Genomic DNA, 13,651 nt, shown 5'->3' with positions numbered 1-13,651 from the left:
ATTTAAAATAAAAAATAGTGTAGATTTGAACTCCAAACCCCAAGATTACTCTAACTTGCATGAAAAATTTTGGCTGAGAACCCTTTGATTAGACCAGTGGCAATTGTGGCATGGAAAGGTCTGTGACTGATGCTTATGTGATGTTGTCAGAGGTGAGGCTGGGCTGCAGGGTGTAGCTGATGGCATGTTCACCTATCCTGAGTGGATCATGCAGCCATGCTAGCTGGAAAATGCTCAGGACTCTATCCAGATCTGCACTGCTGTGAGAGAAGAGTGCCTGGGAGACCCCAGGAAAGGTGATAGCTGGGGTGGTACTGCACCATCTGCCAGAGCAGGACATCTTTTCAGCATGCTTCCAGGGAGCTGTCTGAAAAGTGGCCCACTAGGGACATGTGTCAAATTGTCCTAGAGCCCATCATGAGACTATAAAGCCAATGTCAAACAGCTTGGAGTACAGGAGAAACCTTCCATCCGGAATTGCCAGCTCATTTCCATGCATCTTCATGTTTCTCAGCAGGAGCTGACCTGTGTGCCCATTGTGTTTGGTGGTGTCCGTACTGCTTGAGGGCATTGTCACAGGTTCAGATGTTCTCCCTGCTGAGGTGCCTGAATCTCTAGAGCCCCTGTAGAATGTGCTTTCCAGCACCTGAATGTTTACAAACACCTTTGCTTCCCCCTCACAGATAAAGGGCTGCACGTGGAAGTGCGTGTGAACAAGGAATGGTTCACAGGCCGTGTCACAGCGGTGGAAAGGGTCAGGCATGCAATTCGGTGGAAGGTGAAGTTTGATTATGTCCCTACAGACACCACACCAAGGGATCGCTGGTAACTATCTAGAGCTACTGAATTGTGGAGGCTTGGGGTTTTTTTTGGGAGGAAGGGCCTGTTTTATTGCCATAGATCCTGAAGACAAATATGCTGTTGTCATGTCAGGAAACATGTGAGGTCAAGACTGTCCAGGGCTACATAAGGAATGGGCATTACAGACTCCATCAGTCTGTCACTCTGATGCCTGCCCTGGAGGCAGCTGTTGTGTGTCTAGAAGTCTGTGTGACACTTGGGTACAGATTTTGATGAAACTGTTAACCATGTTTCAGGTATGTCCAATGTAAAAAAAGATTCCTGACATTCCCTTAATGCTTTTCCTCAGGGTAGAGAAGGGCAGTGAGGATGTAAGGCTTATGAAGCCTCCCTCTCCTGAGTACCAGGCTCCAGACACACAGCAGCAAGAGGATGCGGTCATGGCCGAACCTTCTACCTCGGATTGCATCAGAATCGAGCCTGACACCACTGGTCCCAGCAGCAGCCAAGAAACAGTTGACTTACTAGTCCAGATCCTTAGGTGGGTTCACTGCAGATCTTGTGAGCTCTGCAGTCTGATTGCTTCAGTCTGTTAAACTGCCACCTCTGGCTTTGCATTTTGTTTTCCTGCACAGGAATTGTTTGCGATACTTCTTGCCTCCAAATTTTCCAATCTCCAAGAATGAGCTGAGTTCCATGAGCTCAGAAGGGTTGTTGGCATTTCCCTTGGTGAGTTCAGTACTTCTGAAAAGTAAGTTTATGTGTTTTCCCCACACATATTCCTTTCTTATGGCAAATGTGCGTCTTGCTAATGCGGGAGTGCACTCTTGAAAAAATAATTTGGATCCTTGGCAGACTAACATAGCTGAGGAAAAGAATGAGACCTCTGAGAGATGCCTTGAGTCTTGTAAGAGTTGTCTGAGGATGTTTTTAATTACCATACATGTGTGTGGGAATGCTGTTGGCTGCTACTATCTTAAATTCTTAACCATTGCTATTAAACTTATAAGCCTTATAACTTATCTGGAGACAATCTTAAAAATTATAAATTAATAACAAATAATTATCCCCAGATTCACAGAATATTCTGAATTGGAAGGAAGACACAAAGCTCATTGAGTCCAACTCTAAGGTAAATGGCGCATACAGGGTTTGAGCCCACAGCGTTAGTGGGGGTTCAATCCCTTTATAGGCCATTTACTTTAGTGTGAGAGAACATTGAAGTAAACCCCTTCCCACTTCCCTGGGAAAACAGGTTGACTGCCAGCAAGTCAGCTGCACACCATAAGACTTTTGACTTCTGTTTATTTGAGGACAGGTAGGACTGAGCTTCCACCAGCAGCCTGGTACTGGGAGGAACGTTACCTGGTACCAGTGCTGGCTGCAATGCAGGGCAAGGGAACTGGCCTCTCTTACTTTTTCCTTCTCCAGCATACCACCAAGACAGACCTTTCCAAGGAGGCACTTGTAAAAAGCCACCTGCAGATGAGCACATGACCAAAGCCTGTTCTGTTTTGCACTTCCAGACTCGAAGTGTGTGTATTGGCAGTCTCATCTCCTCCTCTTCTGTTAACTCAGGCATCTGCTGGCATTTGCTGGAGTTACTATTCCTGCTTCTTCTATAGGACACCTTGGTTGTGTCTGAGGCTTTTGGTTAGTGTAGCTGTCCCTACCTTGCAGTGGGAGGCTATGATGTCTGGGTGATCTGTACCAAGGATACTTAGAATTTACAGGGCATGTCAGGCCTGCAACCATACCTGTGGGTTCATGCTTTTTAAAGTACACTGCACCCTTAATCTAAATTCAAGCAGCTTTGGGGGCAGTTCTGGTACTGGAAGAATGTGAAAAGCTGTGTGAATTCTGTGCTGGCTGGTGTAGGCAAATCAGATGTAAATATGAGGGTGGGCAGAGTATGCAGAGGCATGCTGCAGGGAGGATTTGATCATGGGGGCCAGGAGTTTGGGTCTTCTACAGCCTGTGAATGCTCATGTTTTTGTTGATGCTTGATGCTTTCTCTTAATGTGACACCTTGTGTTTTGTCTACTACAGAAAGAATATTTTAAGCAGTATGAGGTGGGTCTGCAGAACCTGTGCAATTCATATCAGACACGTGCCGATGCGCGGGCCAAAGCCTCTGAGGAAAACCTCCGGAACTTAGAAAGGAAGCTGAGGGAAACAGAGGAGAAACTGCAGAAGCTGAGGACTAATATCATGGCCCTTCTGCAAAAAGTGCAGGAGGTGGGTGAGGAGTAGCAGCAAACCCTGAGCTGTCTCGGAGTAGCCACCTGGCTCATCACCTCCAAGCATTACAGTGTTTCACTCCAGTGTCTCACTGGGCTCCAACTTCCTCAACTCGGAACAGCTTGGCTGTCACTGCCCACACTTGGGATCCAGGCTCTGAGAGTCTGATGTGTGTTAATTCTCACATGAGAATGATTTCTCATGGTGTGTATGTTATGCACAGATTCTGTTTGTTCTCTGCTGTGAGGCTGCTTGAGAATTTCCCCAGGTGTAGGCAGTGCTCATCAGGGAATTTTTGCCACATTCCTGGGCAGATTCTGGACTCCACGAATAGAAATGCAAACCTTTAAACAAACAACATGAAAAAGTGTTGTGGTGAAATTTATATATTAGTTATACTATTAAATTAAAATAAAAAATATATAATTAAAACAAATAAATAAACTAACTCTAAACTAAAAAAAAACTACTTTAATAAAATCAGGATCAACCTGTAAAGGCTACTGAAAGCATCTGAAAGCAGTTTCACCCTGTTAGGAAAATGTGTTAAATCTAAAAGAGCCCAAACCAAATCTTCTTTGACCACAATCAGTACAGTAGATCCATCACTTGAGTGTGTTGTTTGAGCATCTGGTGCTGATGGGTTTCCTGTGTTGTCTTTCGGATGCTGACAGGGAAAGCTAGGGGTGTTGTCACTGCAAGCTGTCAGCAGCTGGAGGGTGCTGGAGGTTGGGGCATAGAGGTTGAGCAGGCCAGACGTAACAGAGGGTGCTAAGCTGCTCTGGCTCCTCTTTTCTTGTGCTGTTTCTCGGTATTAACTTCTCACTGGTATTCCTTGTTGCTTTGGTTTCAGGACATTGATATTAATACAGATGATGAACTGGATGCATATATTGAGGACTTGATCATGAAAGGTGACTGAGCAGCTCCAGCACAAGTCGTGGAGAAGTGCAGAAGAGCTGGCTGCTGCAGAGGGAGATGTGGATCTCTGTGCAGGTGGACTGAGGCAGCTGATGAGGAGAGAGTTTTTTAGACAGCGCTCATGTTGGTGTACAACTTGTTCCTGTGACTGTACATGAGAAGCATTTGTGCTGTTGGCAGGAAAATTTTTAACTTTGTAGTTCTCTGAATCTCTTCCTTTTGTTTATAAATATTTATTTTTAAAAGAAATGGGAACTGTGCCTGTTACAATGGCTGGTTTTAGTGATGTAGAAGTGTGAGTATCGCTTTTGCAACTCAAGTATATTCATATGCTAAACCTGGGAGCTCGGAGCACCCTGCTTAGCTTACTGGTTCTCCAGCAAGAAGCTGGCAGCAATTAAAAAATAAGCCTTGAGTTGTGGCAGAGGGGGTCAGGCTTTTTTTGTGGAAGATACTGAACTTGAGGTAGAGAAAGCCAAGCCATGAATTGGAGCTATGGAAAGGAGATGTCCTTGTATGAGTGTGAGTAGAGGGGATGGAACATTGGTGGAACTCGGAAATTGGCACTGGCACCTGCAGTTAGCTTCCTGAACAGGAGGTTGCTGCAAGTGGGTGAAACTGCCACCGTGGTAATAGCCAAGAGGCTGAGGTCCTTGTAGAAGAGGATCACCTCCTGGACTGCTCACAGTCAGAGGAAGAATGCTGGCGTTGGGTTCTCTGCTTGCAGTCACTTTATCACTCACTTCTGCTGCTGTTTCTTTGAGACATAAGTACAGCATCAGAACAACTCCTCATCCACCTGACAATAAAGTGACCCCTGTTCTATTTTCACCCCCTCAGTTTTGTGTTGCTTTGCTCAATTTGCTCTACCAGGTAATTTTATTATTAGAGATTTCTAATTATTAGAGGCTATTTGGAGCCTTTGGAGCCCTACACCGCTGATTGGCATCTGGCCCTGTGCCTGCAGCAAAGAAAACAACTCTCCCTTATCCTTCAGCTGCAGCCAACTCCTGGTGAGCCACTTGTGGCCAAGGGGACTTCGTCAGAGTTTGTCAGCTGGCCAGCGGCTTCGCAGGCCTGCTAGGACAAAGTGTCTGTGGACTCACGTTCGGAAACTGGAGTCCCCTGCAAGCCAGATGGTTGTAAACATGGTGTAAAGCAAGAGGTACCCACTATCAGGGAGGTCAGGTGGAATGGACCCTGGAGATTGACACCTGGATGTGTAATGGACGTCTTGCAGCAAACCCTTCCAAATTAAAAATCTGTTGCACCAAAAATCTTTGGCACTAATTGTTTATAGTCCTGAATAACTCCCAAGTTTCTACACACCACAGAAGAGGGGGAAGGCTTTTGCTTATTACCTGAATTACAGGTGCTTATCACAGCACATGGTGAGACTGCTTCCATCCCGAATCTGGGCCTGACATTCCACAATAAATAAAGGTAAGGAGTATTCTCCTCTCCTCATACACCCTCCTGCACAAAGGGGCAGCATTCCTTAAGCAAAGGAACAGGCTCCACCAGTCTCCATTTCCTCACACATACTGGAGATTTATTAGTTGTGATGATACACTGCAGTTTCTGATGAAAATAATCCAGAGAAGATGTATTTTTTATTAAGGTGAAAGAAGTTTTTGTCCTTCCCAGGAGACAGCAGACATTCTAAAGAAGGAGATTTTGTTATATTGCAGTTCAGAGCTGCTGCTGCACACAGGCTTCAATTTTGGACACCCAGAGGGCACCAGAATGGGGCTAACTGTTCTTACATAGTTCTTGAGCTTCTTGGCACAGTTTGATTTCCTACTTCTCCCATGTTAAGAAAGTGCAATTGTTTTGAGGTTTGGTCTTTTTCCCCTCTTTTCTGTGGAACCTCTCATTTCCAATTTTAACTCTTGTTTTTTAATGCATTTAATTGTTTTGATCTTCTACCAAGGTTTTTTGCTAGGAAGAGAAAGCCAAGAACTTTTAAGTGCCAGTAAAATAGATTTTTCATTCTCAAACCCTTTTGGACAATGCTCTGCAGCTGCTTTTTTCTTTTTCTTGATTTTGTTTCTATAAATTTGTTAGGCAACTCTGTGTGTAACATCAGGTTTTAGTAACACCTCTAAAACCCATAGGCTCAGAATGCCTCCAGAGGGAATCCAAACTCCTGGCTCCAAGTGGGGTATACTCCAAAGCTTTATAAAGTGGTTCAGGGCATTTTCCTGTTGAGCTCTTAAAATCAGGGGTAGAGACTGCCCCACAGCTCTGCACCACACACCACTCCTATGGGTGTTCTTCCCTGGTATCACACAGGGATGTCCCTATCACATCTTGAAGGTCATTCCAGCTGCCATCAAAAACCTGTCCCCTGCCTCTAACCCTGTCAGGACACCTCTGTCCTGCATTTAAGCCTCTTGATGCCTCAGATGTTCCCCTAAGTCTTCCTCTGCTGTTTCTTACAGCAGAAATACTAAGGACATAAGTTTCCTTTTGCGCAACATTTCCCTCCCCCTCTCTATGGCCAGCTTAATCCCTTGTTTATACATTCCATAGTTGAAATTTCTACCAGAGCTGTCAGCTGGATACTTCATGCCAGCTTACTTCTTGTGGGCAGGTTGCATTTTTCCTTCAAGCTCTTTGCCACATTCCCTTTGCATCTGTTTCCAAGAGCAGTAGATGACTGATGTTCTCGCCTGCAGGAAAGTAAAGATGAGGGTCACTCATGAGAGAAACCAAGGGAATCTGGAAAATTTGCCAATTCTTGATAGTTGCTGTGAACTAAAATGCTGTGGAAATGGAGAGGATGTCCTGGCATGCACAGCTCTGCAGAGGTGTAAAGTAACACTGATCTTTTTTGGATGGAGAACGCTGAGGGGTGTGTGTTTTCATTGTCCCTAAGAGTTCATCAGTGCCCAGAGTTGCTTCTTAGCAAGGAAATGAGGAGGACTATGTCATTCCTGTCCTTTTGAAGCACTTCTTGAATCACTTTTTGAGTCTCAACCAGAGCTTACCTTGTCTTAGTTTGAAAAGCAAGTGTCTGCCAAGGTGTCTGCCTTGGTGTCTGCCAAGGAAGGCAGGAACATCTCTTGGAATGGAGACTATAACCCCCTTCCCTCGGAATTATTTTAACTTTGAAATTTAGGGGCTTTTGGGCAAAGATTTGGGAAAAGGAATAGCAGCTCTTTCCTAGTATGCATCCCAAGGCAAACAGACACCAACTGTGGCATTCCCAACACCCAGAGGCAGAGACTCAGTCCCGCCATTTCCCCTCTGGTGCCGTTCCGGGCGCAGCCGCCAGGGGCGCTGCTGGCTCCGGGCAGGGCGGGGGCGATGATTCCCCCGCGCCTGCAGGGGGCGCTGTGGCGCAGGCTCGGTTATTTCTCTCACGTTTTAATGGTGGACATGCCGGCGGAAGGGTTGGGAAAAGGGCTTGCTCCACAAACCTCCAGGGGCAGCCGATCCCAATGCCTAATCAGGAACCTTGGAAGTGGCAAGCTGAAACGGCAGGAACGAGCTCACCTGGGATAGCAAGCAAGAGTCAGCTGTAGTAGGAGCTGCGGTGTGTCCTGGCAGGCAGGGAGTGTGGGGTTAACAGTCTTGTGAAAAACCCCTGGAGCAGGAGCTGAGCAGCAGCAGACCGTCTCCCAAACTGAGCCCAGAGAGGCTCCCTTGGGGAGAGAAGGGGCTCAGGGATCCTGGCATTTCCCCTGAGGCACCTCAGCAGATGGTGAAGGATCCTGTATTTGCTGTGGAAGGGTGCTGATAAGGTCTCAGTGCAACGGCCACTCTTACAAGCAGCACTCCACTCATGGTAGGAGGCAGCAGGAGACTGAACGTGGTGCTGGTTGCAAATTCTTCCTGCAGGGACCGAAGCCTCTTTCCCCTCTGAAAGCTGAGAGAGTAGGAGAGGTAGGAGCTGCTCCCAAACCCATTTTCCCCAGCCCAGTTCTCTCAGTATCTCTGGCCCTCTGAGAGAAACCCTCTTGGAGTAGAGGGTAAGAGAAGTGCAGCTAGGTGCCCTGCCCCTCAAGTTTGGCAACTTCTTTTGTCTCTCTTAAGTACCAATTATATTTTCTTAGAGACAGATGAGACAAAATTCCATGAGAGAAAGAAACAAAAGGAAAAAATACAAAGCCCAAACACCCCCATTAAAGATGCAAGCAATTGCTGTCACATAGAGCAGATGCTGTGAGTATCGGTCTCAGTTTGGACACAAATTCTGGGAGACAAATGCTCTAAAATTACTGTTTTTCTCTAAAGAGAGGGCTTCAATTGACACGTGGAGAGAGACTCTAAAACTCAAAAACAAAATGAGTTTTAAAGTAGGTATGTTTTTATTTGGCCAGATGGATGGGAATATTGCTACAAAGACATGTGTACCCCTTGTACAGACACGGTTTTCTTTTATCGTCTAGAATGTTACATATGCGTCATGTTTCAGAATAGATTATTTCCTGGCTCCTCTCCCTCTCTACTTTGTATGCTAATCATCTTATCAGTCCTTTGCTGGTGCGCAGTTGTCTCTGGTGGTCGTAAGGGATGAAGTAAAATTGTCTTCCTCAGGACTGACTTTTTGACCTGCTGCCTTGCACATGCTTACTAATCTTTTGGCCTCTGTTCAAGCCAGGAGTCCAGCTTAATCTGATTTCAGGGGCCCAAGGAGCCTTGTTATCTCAGTATCCTTGCATACTATATCCTGTTCTTGATAAACATCCTCCTCCTTATCAGGCATCCTTGCATTCTTTCTTGCTGTTTTGCACATATTCCTTTCTTGTATTCCTTTTCTTTCTCACACAACTAAGGATGCAGCAAATATTAAGCAATGTCCACCATCTTATGTGCCTATTCTTAAGGAATACCTTCTAATTTCTGTGATTGATATATATCCTCTAGTTCCTGACTCCATGCTTCAGTCCCCTCTTTTTAATAAAGTAGTAAATTCTTTTACTTAGTATAAATTCCAATCCTCATGGTATGTGTGTCTTCTAATGGTTTACTATGTACTCATGATAAAGAGGTTAATATCGCTATTTGTTGTAACAGTCTCCAATTCCAAATAAGTATTACAAAAAACAATGTTAAACTTACACCAATTACTAAAACTTTATCAATTAGTAAAACAATGATGGGGTGACATAATGTATTTAGGATCCCGGTTGCAGTTGGCAACCATCTGAAAAATGAACCCCACCAATTGTGACTTGCATCTTGTTTTACTCTTTGCAGAACCTTGTTTATTTCCTTCGCATCACAATGGACAGTAAAGTTTTCTGTCCAGTTTTCTGAACATCCCTTAGAATTTTGACAAGATCCTGATGCTTAATAAATTTACATGAGGTTTGTTCTAGTAGGTGTTGGTGACAACCTGTGATACATTGTATTGTTGGACTAAATTTGCTGGTGAGATGCAACTGGTGCCAAATTCAGAAATTCACACCCTAAAATTTTAACAAAGTTACAAATACAAAAGGTTAAAATGACTCTCACTGAGCAAAGTTCATTGTTCTTGTCTATTTTTATAAGAGCGCATGCAGTTCTCAAACGCACACAACCTTGACCAATATCTACAAGCACAGTCCTTTGACTGGTATTGAGATGAATTTCAAAAAGACAAACACCCTGTTCAGTTTCAAGACATGTATCTTGAGCATTGATTGTATTACTCTCACAAATTAACCCCTGTTGTTCCCAGGTAATGCAAGATTCTGGATTCACAGTTTGCCATTTTTCACTTACTCTTCATGCCCATGTCCTGTGTTCTGAAGGGTAGAACACTGATTTAGTCCTAATGCTCGAATAGGATGAATAACGTAAACTGTGGCGTCGTGTACGGTGAGCACAAAAGCATTAGCTATGTTATCACTTGAGTCATAGGTGAAGTTTAGCAACGTCCACCAAGATTGAAATTTCTTCTCAAAATCCGTAGCATTGTCCCAAACAACTTTTCGAATCTCAATCAGAAAAGCTCCTTCACTCCCTTCTCTTATAATTGAAGCAGCTGTTGATTGTGACCATAATTGTGTCTCTATGCAACTAAAAGCCAGAGACACATTATCTTGAACCATAGCAAGTGCATCTATAATTAATCCATGGTCTTGGTCTTCCGCTTTTTTCAAACTTGGTAATATTTTCGAAACCTGCCACTAACTGGTTCCCAATGCTAACAAAGTTGACTGTACGGGTTGTTTTAATTTTGTTGGATTGCTTGTTGTAGTGGCCAATTTATTCACTAATATTTCTGAATCAATTGCATTTAAAACTTCCAGCCCTGTCCCTAATATTCCAGTCAGATCTCTTCACATTCTGCCTCTGGTATATGCCAGCTTTTGCAACTGTGTCAGCCAACCCTGAAAGGATGTCTTTAGGAAAGAAGAGCAGGCTGGTTGAATTTCAGAGATGTTAGTTTGCATTAGTAATTCGACACACTTAAGAGATGATTCAACAACTGCTGTTGGCCTGTCTTCCTTATTACATATGGGCCGATTTTATAAATTTTGGCTTCAGACCTAGGTGGTGTGATTTGGGTTTGGGCTGGGGTAATGGGCTCAACTGTGGCATTTATTTTAAATTTCAAGGTGAGCCCAGTAGTATCATGGGCCCAGAGACAAACCACCTCAATTGTCTGTACTAAACTAAAGTTATACCAACAGTCTAATTCACTTGAATGACTGCAAACTTCCTGGTGTTTGCCTGTGGGAGAGGTTGAAACACTAATTTGGATTGCTGTCCTATGATCTGTTCCATTAATTCTTCTACACCCTATCCTGATTTCCTCTCCTATAGTCCCTTGAAGTGACCACAACCTTTGTCTTTGCCACTCTTGCCTTCCATATACTTGGTTTTTGTGCATGACTACAGTTGACAGGTTTAGGTTTTTTAAATCAGAATATTCTCCCATGGATCCAGTGTATCCAGTAAAAGCTTGGGACCAAGGCCACTCAGCATTATCTGGCTAGAGTATTTTCTAGTTCCAGGATTGTAATTATGGTTACTAACTGTCCTGGTTTATGGCAAATTTGGGAGAAAACCTCCAAAAGGCCGCCCCCCCCCCCCCCCCCCCCAGAAAGCAAGCTCACATGGCCCCTCCCCCCAGATGGTTTGGAAAGAATTTCCTCAGAGACAACTGGAAAAAACCTGTTTATTTAACAGGCACAGCACTCCTCAGGACAAGAAATGAACAATACCAGATGGCAAAACTCATTCACCACTCTGAAGAGATGACAAATTCAGAAAAGTCTCTCCTGGGAGTGGTCACTGTTATCAGTCCCTCTGGTGCTGGGAATGGCTGCTGCCCAGAGTAGACCCCAGTAGGCCACAAAGTGCGAGCTCTTGGTGTTTCCCTGGGTTCTGGTCTGAAGCAGGTTTGAATGGTTCCAAGAAAAGGGAAAGACAAACAGTCTAGGGAAAACTCTGCCTCAGCTAGCTAAACTAACTAAAAAGCAAAAGAAGCACTGTGTTCTGCCCTGTCTGTGCGCAGACGACAGTGGAGTTCTGTGTTCCAGCAGACTGCGGGGGAGAGTGCAACTGATAAAGAAACTCTGTGCTTCTTCTTCTCCCTGCCTGCACTGTGAGAGCCAGCCTTGAAGGCATCCAATATAACATCCAGCATAAACAGAACACCTGACTGGGGGTACAAGCATCATAATGTCACCCTAGGACATTAAGAAAATAATTTTCTTGATTAAATTCCTGCAATCTAGATTGCTAAACATTTTCAACTGCAATATATTAATTTTGTTCGAGTGAATCTTAGTTCATCACCCGGTGTTACTCTCCAAGGAGCCTCAGGAGATTTCTTTACGCGAGAGTGGTGAATCCAGGCATTCTGGTCTTAGATCTTAATTGCAGTAAAAGTGGTGAGAAGCACTTGGAATGGTCTTTCCCACTGTGGCTCCAAGGTCTTTTCTTTAAGACACTTGACATACACATAATCCACCGGCTGTATGTCGTGCACTCGTCCATCTATCCCTCTGCTCTGAGCTCCAGCCACGTTTTTCAATTTCTCTGAGTTGCTTCCCTAGGGCTACCATATAAGGAGTCAGTCTTTCTTCCCCAATTTGGGTGGATATCCCTTTCTGCCCACCGTATGTTCTCCCATAAAGCATTCCTAAGGGGCTCAGCTTTTCTTTAGTTCTGGACTTAGTCAGGAGTCACAGCAATGCTGGTTGGGAGGGACTGGGGCCAAGGCAAATTAACCTCCTGTCCTAGTCTCACAATTTGTTGTTTGATCAAATGACTCATTTTTTCAACTTGGCTGCCTGACTGGGTATGGTATGGCATGTGAAATTCCCAGCCTATGCCTGGAAGTTGACTGACCTGCTGTATTATTTTTGAAATAAAATGTGGTCCCATATCTGGGGATATTGTGGCTGGAACTCCAAAGTGTGGTATTATTTCTTGCAACAGCACCTTGGTTACCTCCTGGGCTTTGGCAGTCCTGGTAGGGAAAGCCTCTGGCCATTCTGAAAAGGTATCTGTTAGTACCAATAAATATCGACACCCCCTTTTCTTGGTAATTCTGAAAAATCAATTTGCCACTGCTGCCCAGGTTCATGGCCCTTTCCAATTTGGCCCAGGTTTGGTTTAGGGGTATTCTTGGGTTAGTCTGGAGGCAAAGTTCACACTGCTGGGCTATTGAATGCAGGGTGCCCCTGTCGCAGGGAATGATTGGCATCTGATTCCATTGATTCAGAATGCTGAACAATTGCTTTATTAAACTATACTATATTGCATTATACTATACTATAATTTAGAGATACTATACTACAAAGAGATACTAAAGAATACCAAAGAAAAACCTGTGACTGTCTGCCACAACCAGGACACAAGCTTCAAGTGATTGGTTAATTAATATAGACAACCATCACAGAATCCAATTACCAAATCCCTTCAGGTAAACAATCTTCCTAACACATTCCACATGTGCAAAACAACAGGGCAGAGAATAGAGATAAGTATTATACAAGGCATCAATTCCCCAGTGTATTTTCCACTGATCCTCTCTTACTGGCTTTAGTAAATGGGAGGGGATAACCAATTTCCTTTCTGCTGTAACCGCCCATCCTTCCTGGTTATATGTTCCCTTTTGATCCTCAGTTAGCTTCCTATCCTTCTAATTATACGCAGACTTACCTTCTAGGGAGATTTGGCCATTGGGATTTAAGGCTCCTTCTACTGTTACCTCATCTTTTGCCTCTTCTTTTGCCTCTCTGTTCGCCAGATTGTTTCCTTATTCTAATTCTGAGCTCACTTTCTGATGTGCCTTAATGTGCATGATTGCCACCTTCTCAGGCATTTGGACTGCTTCCAACAGTTGTATTATTTCTTGTGAATGTTTAATGTTCTTCCCTTGCAAATTTAACAGATTTCTTTCTTTCCAGATAGCCCCATGGGCATGCACTACTTCAAATGTATATCTTGGATCTGTATAAATGGCTATTTTCTTTCCTTTTAATAAATCTAATGCACAGGCCAGGGCAATTATTTCTGCCTTCTGTGCAGAGGTACCTGCTGATAATGGTCCTAATTTGATTAGGTTCCTTGATGTGGTAACTGCATACCCAGCATGTTGTTTTCCATTGATAACATAGCTGCTTCCATCTGTGAACCAGGTTTCTGCATCATCCAAAGCAGTGTCCTTCAGGGCTGAGCAGCTGGAATAAGTAGCTTCAATAGTCTCCAGGCAGTCATGATGAATTGGCTCTCC

General features: G+C 44.2%; 1 protein-coding gene across 6 annotated transcripts in view; it reads left to right on the top strand.

Annotated features, from left to right (window-relative positions):
- Nucleotides 1-4,802, top strand: part of MORC2 (MORC family CW-type zinc finger 2) — a 49,360-nt gene extending 44,558 nt beyond the window's left edge. For 4 of the 6 annotated variants that reach the window (XM_063173288.1, XM_063173287.1, XM_063173292.1 and 1 more), the window contains 6 exons: nucleotides 684-825; nucleotides 1,151-1,342; nucleotides 1,437-1,552; nucleotides 1,875-1,933; nucleotides 2,851-3,039; nucleotides 3,896-4,802. In XM_063173288.1, the coding sequence (XP_063029358.1) occupies nucleotides 684-825; nucleotides 1,151-1,342; nucleotides 1,437-1,552; nucleotides 1,875-1,933; nucleotides 2,851-3,039; nucleotides 3,896-3,964 (767 nt within the window). In that variant the 3' untranslated portion in view covers nucleotides 3,965-4,802. Of the gene's footprint in view, nucleotides 1-683; nucleotides 826-1,150; nucleotides 1,343-1,436; nucleotides 1,553-1,874; nucleotides 1,934-2,850; nucleotides 3,040-3,895 lie in introns of those variants that run through there. The other 2 variants (XM_063173290.1, XM_063173291.1) reach the window with 2 other exon arrangements.
- Nucleotides 4,803-13,651: the final 8,849 nt, after the last annotated feature.

This window comes from Melospiza melodia, chromosome 20, assembly GCF_035770615.1.
Source record: "Melospiza melodia melodia isolate bMelMel2 chromosome 20, bMelMel2.pri, whole genome shotgun sequence".
Lineage (NCBI taxonomy): Eukaryota > Metazoa > Chordata > Aves > Passeriformes > Passerellidae > Melospiza > Melospiza melodia.
This window is presented reverse-complemented; position numbering and strand designations above follow the sequence as displayed.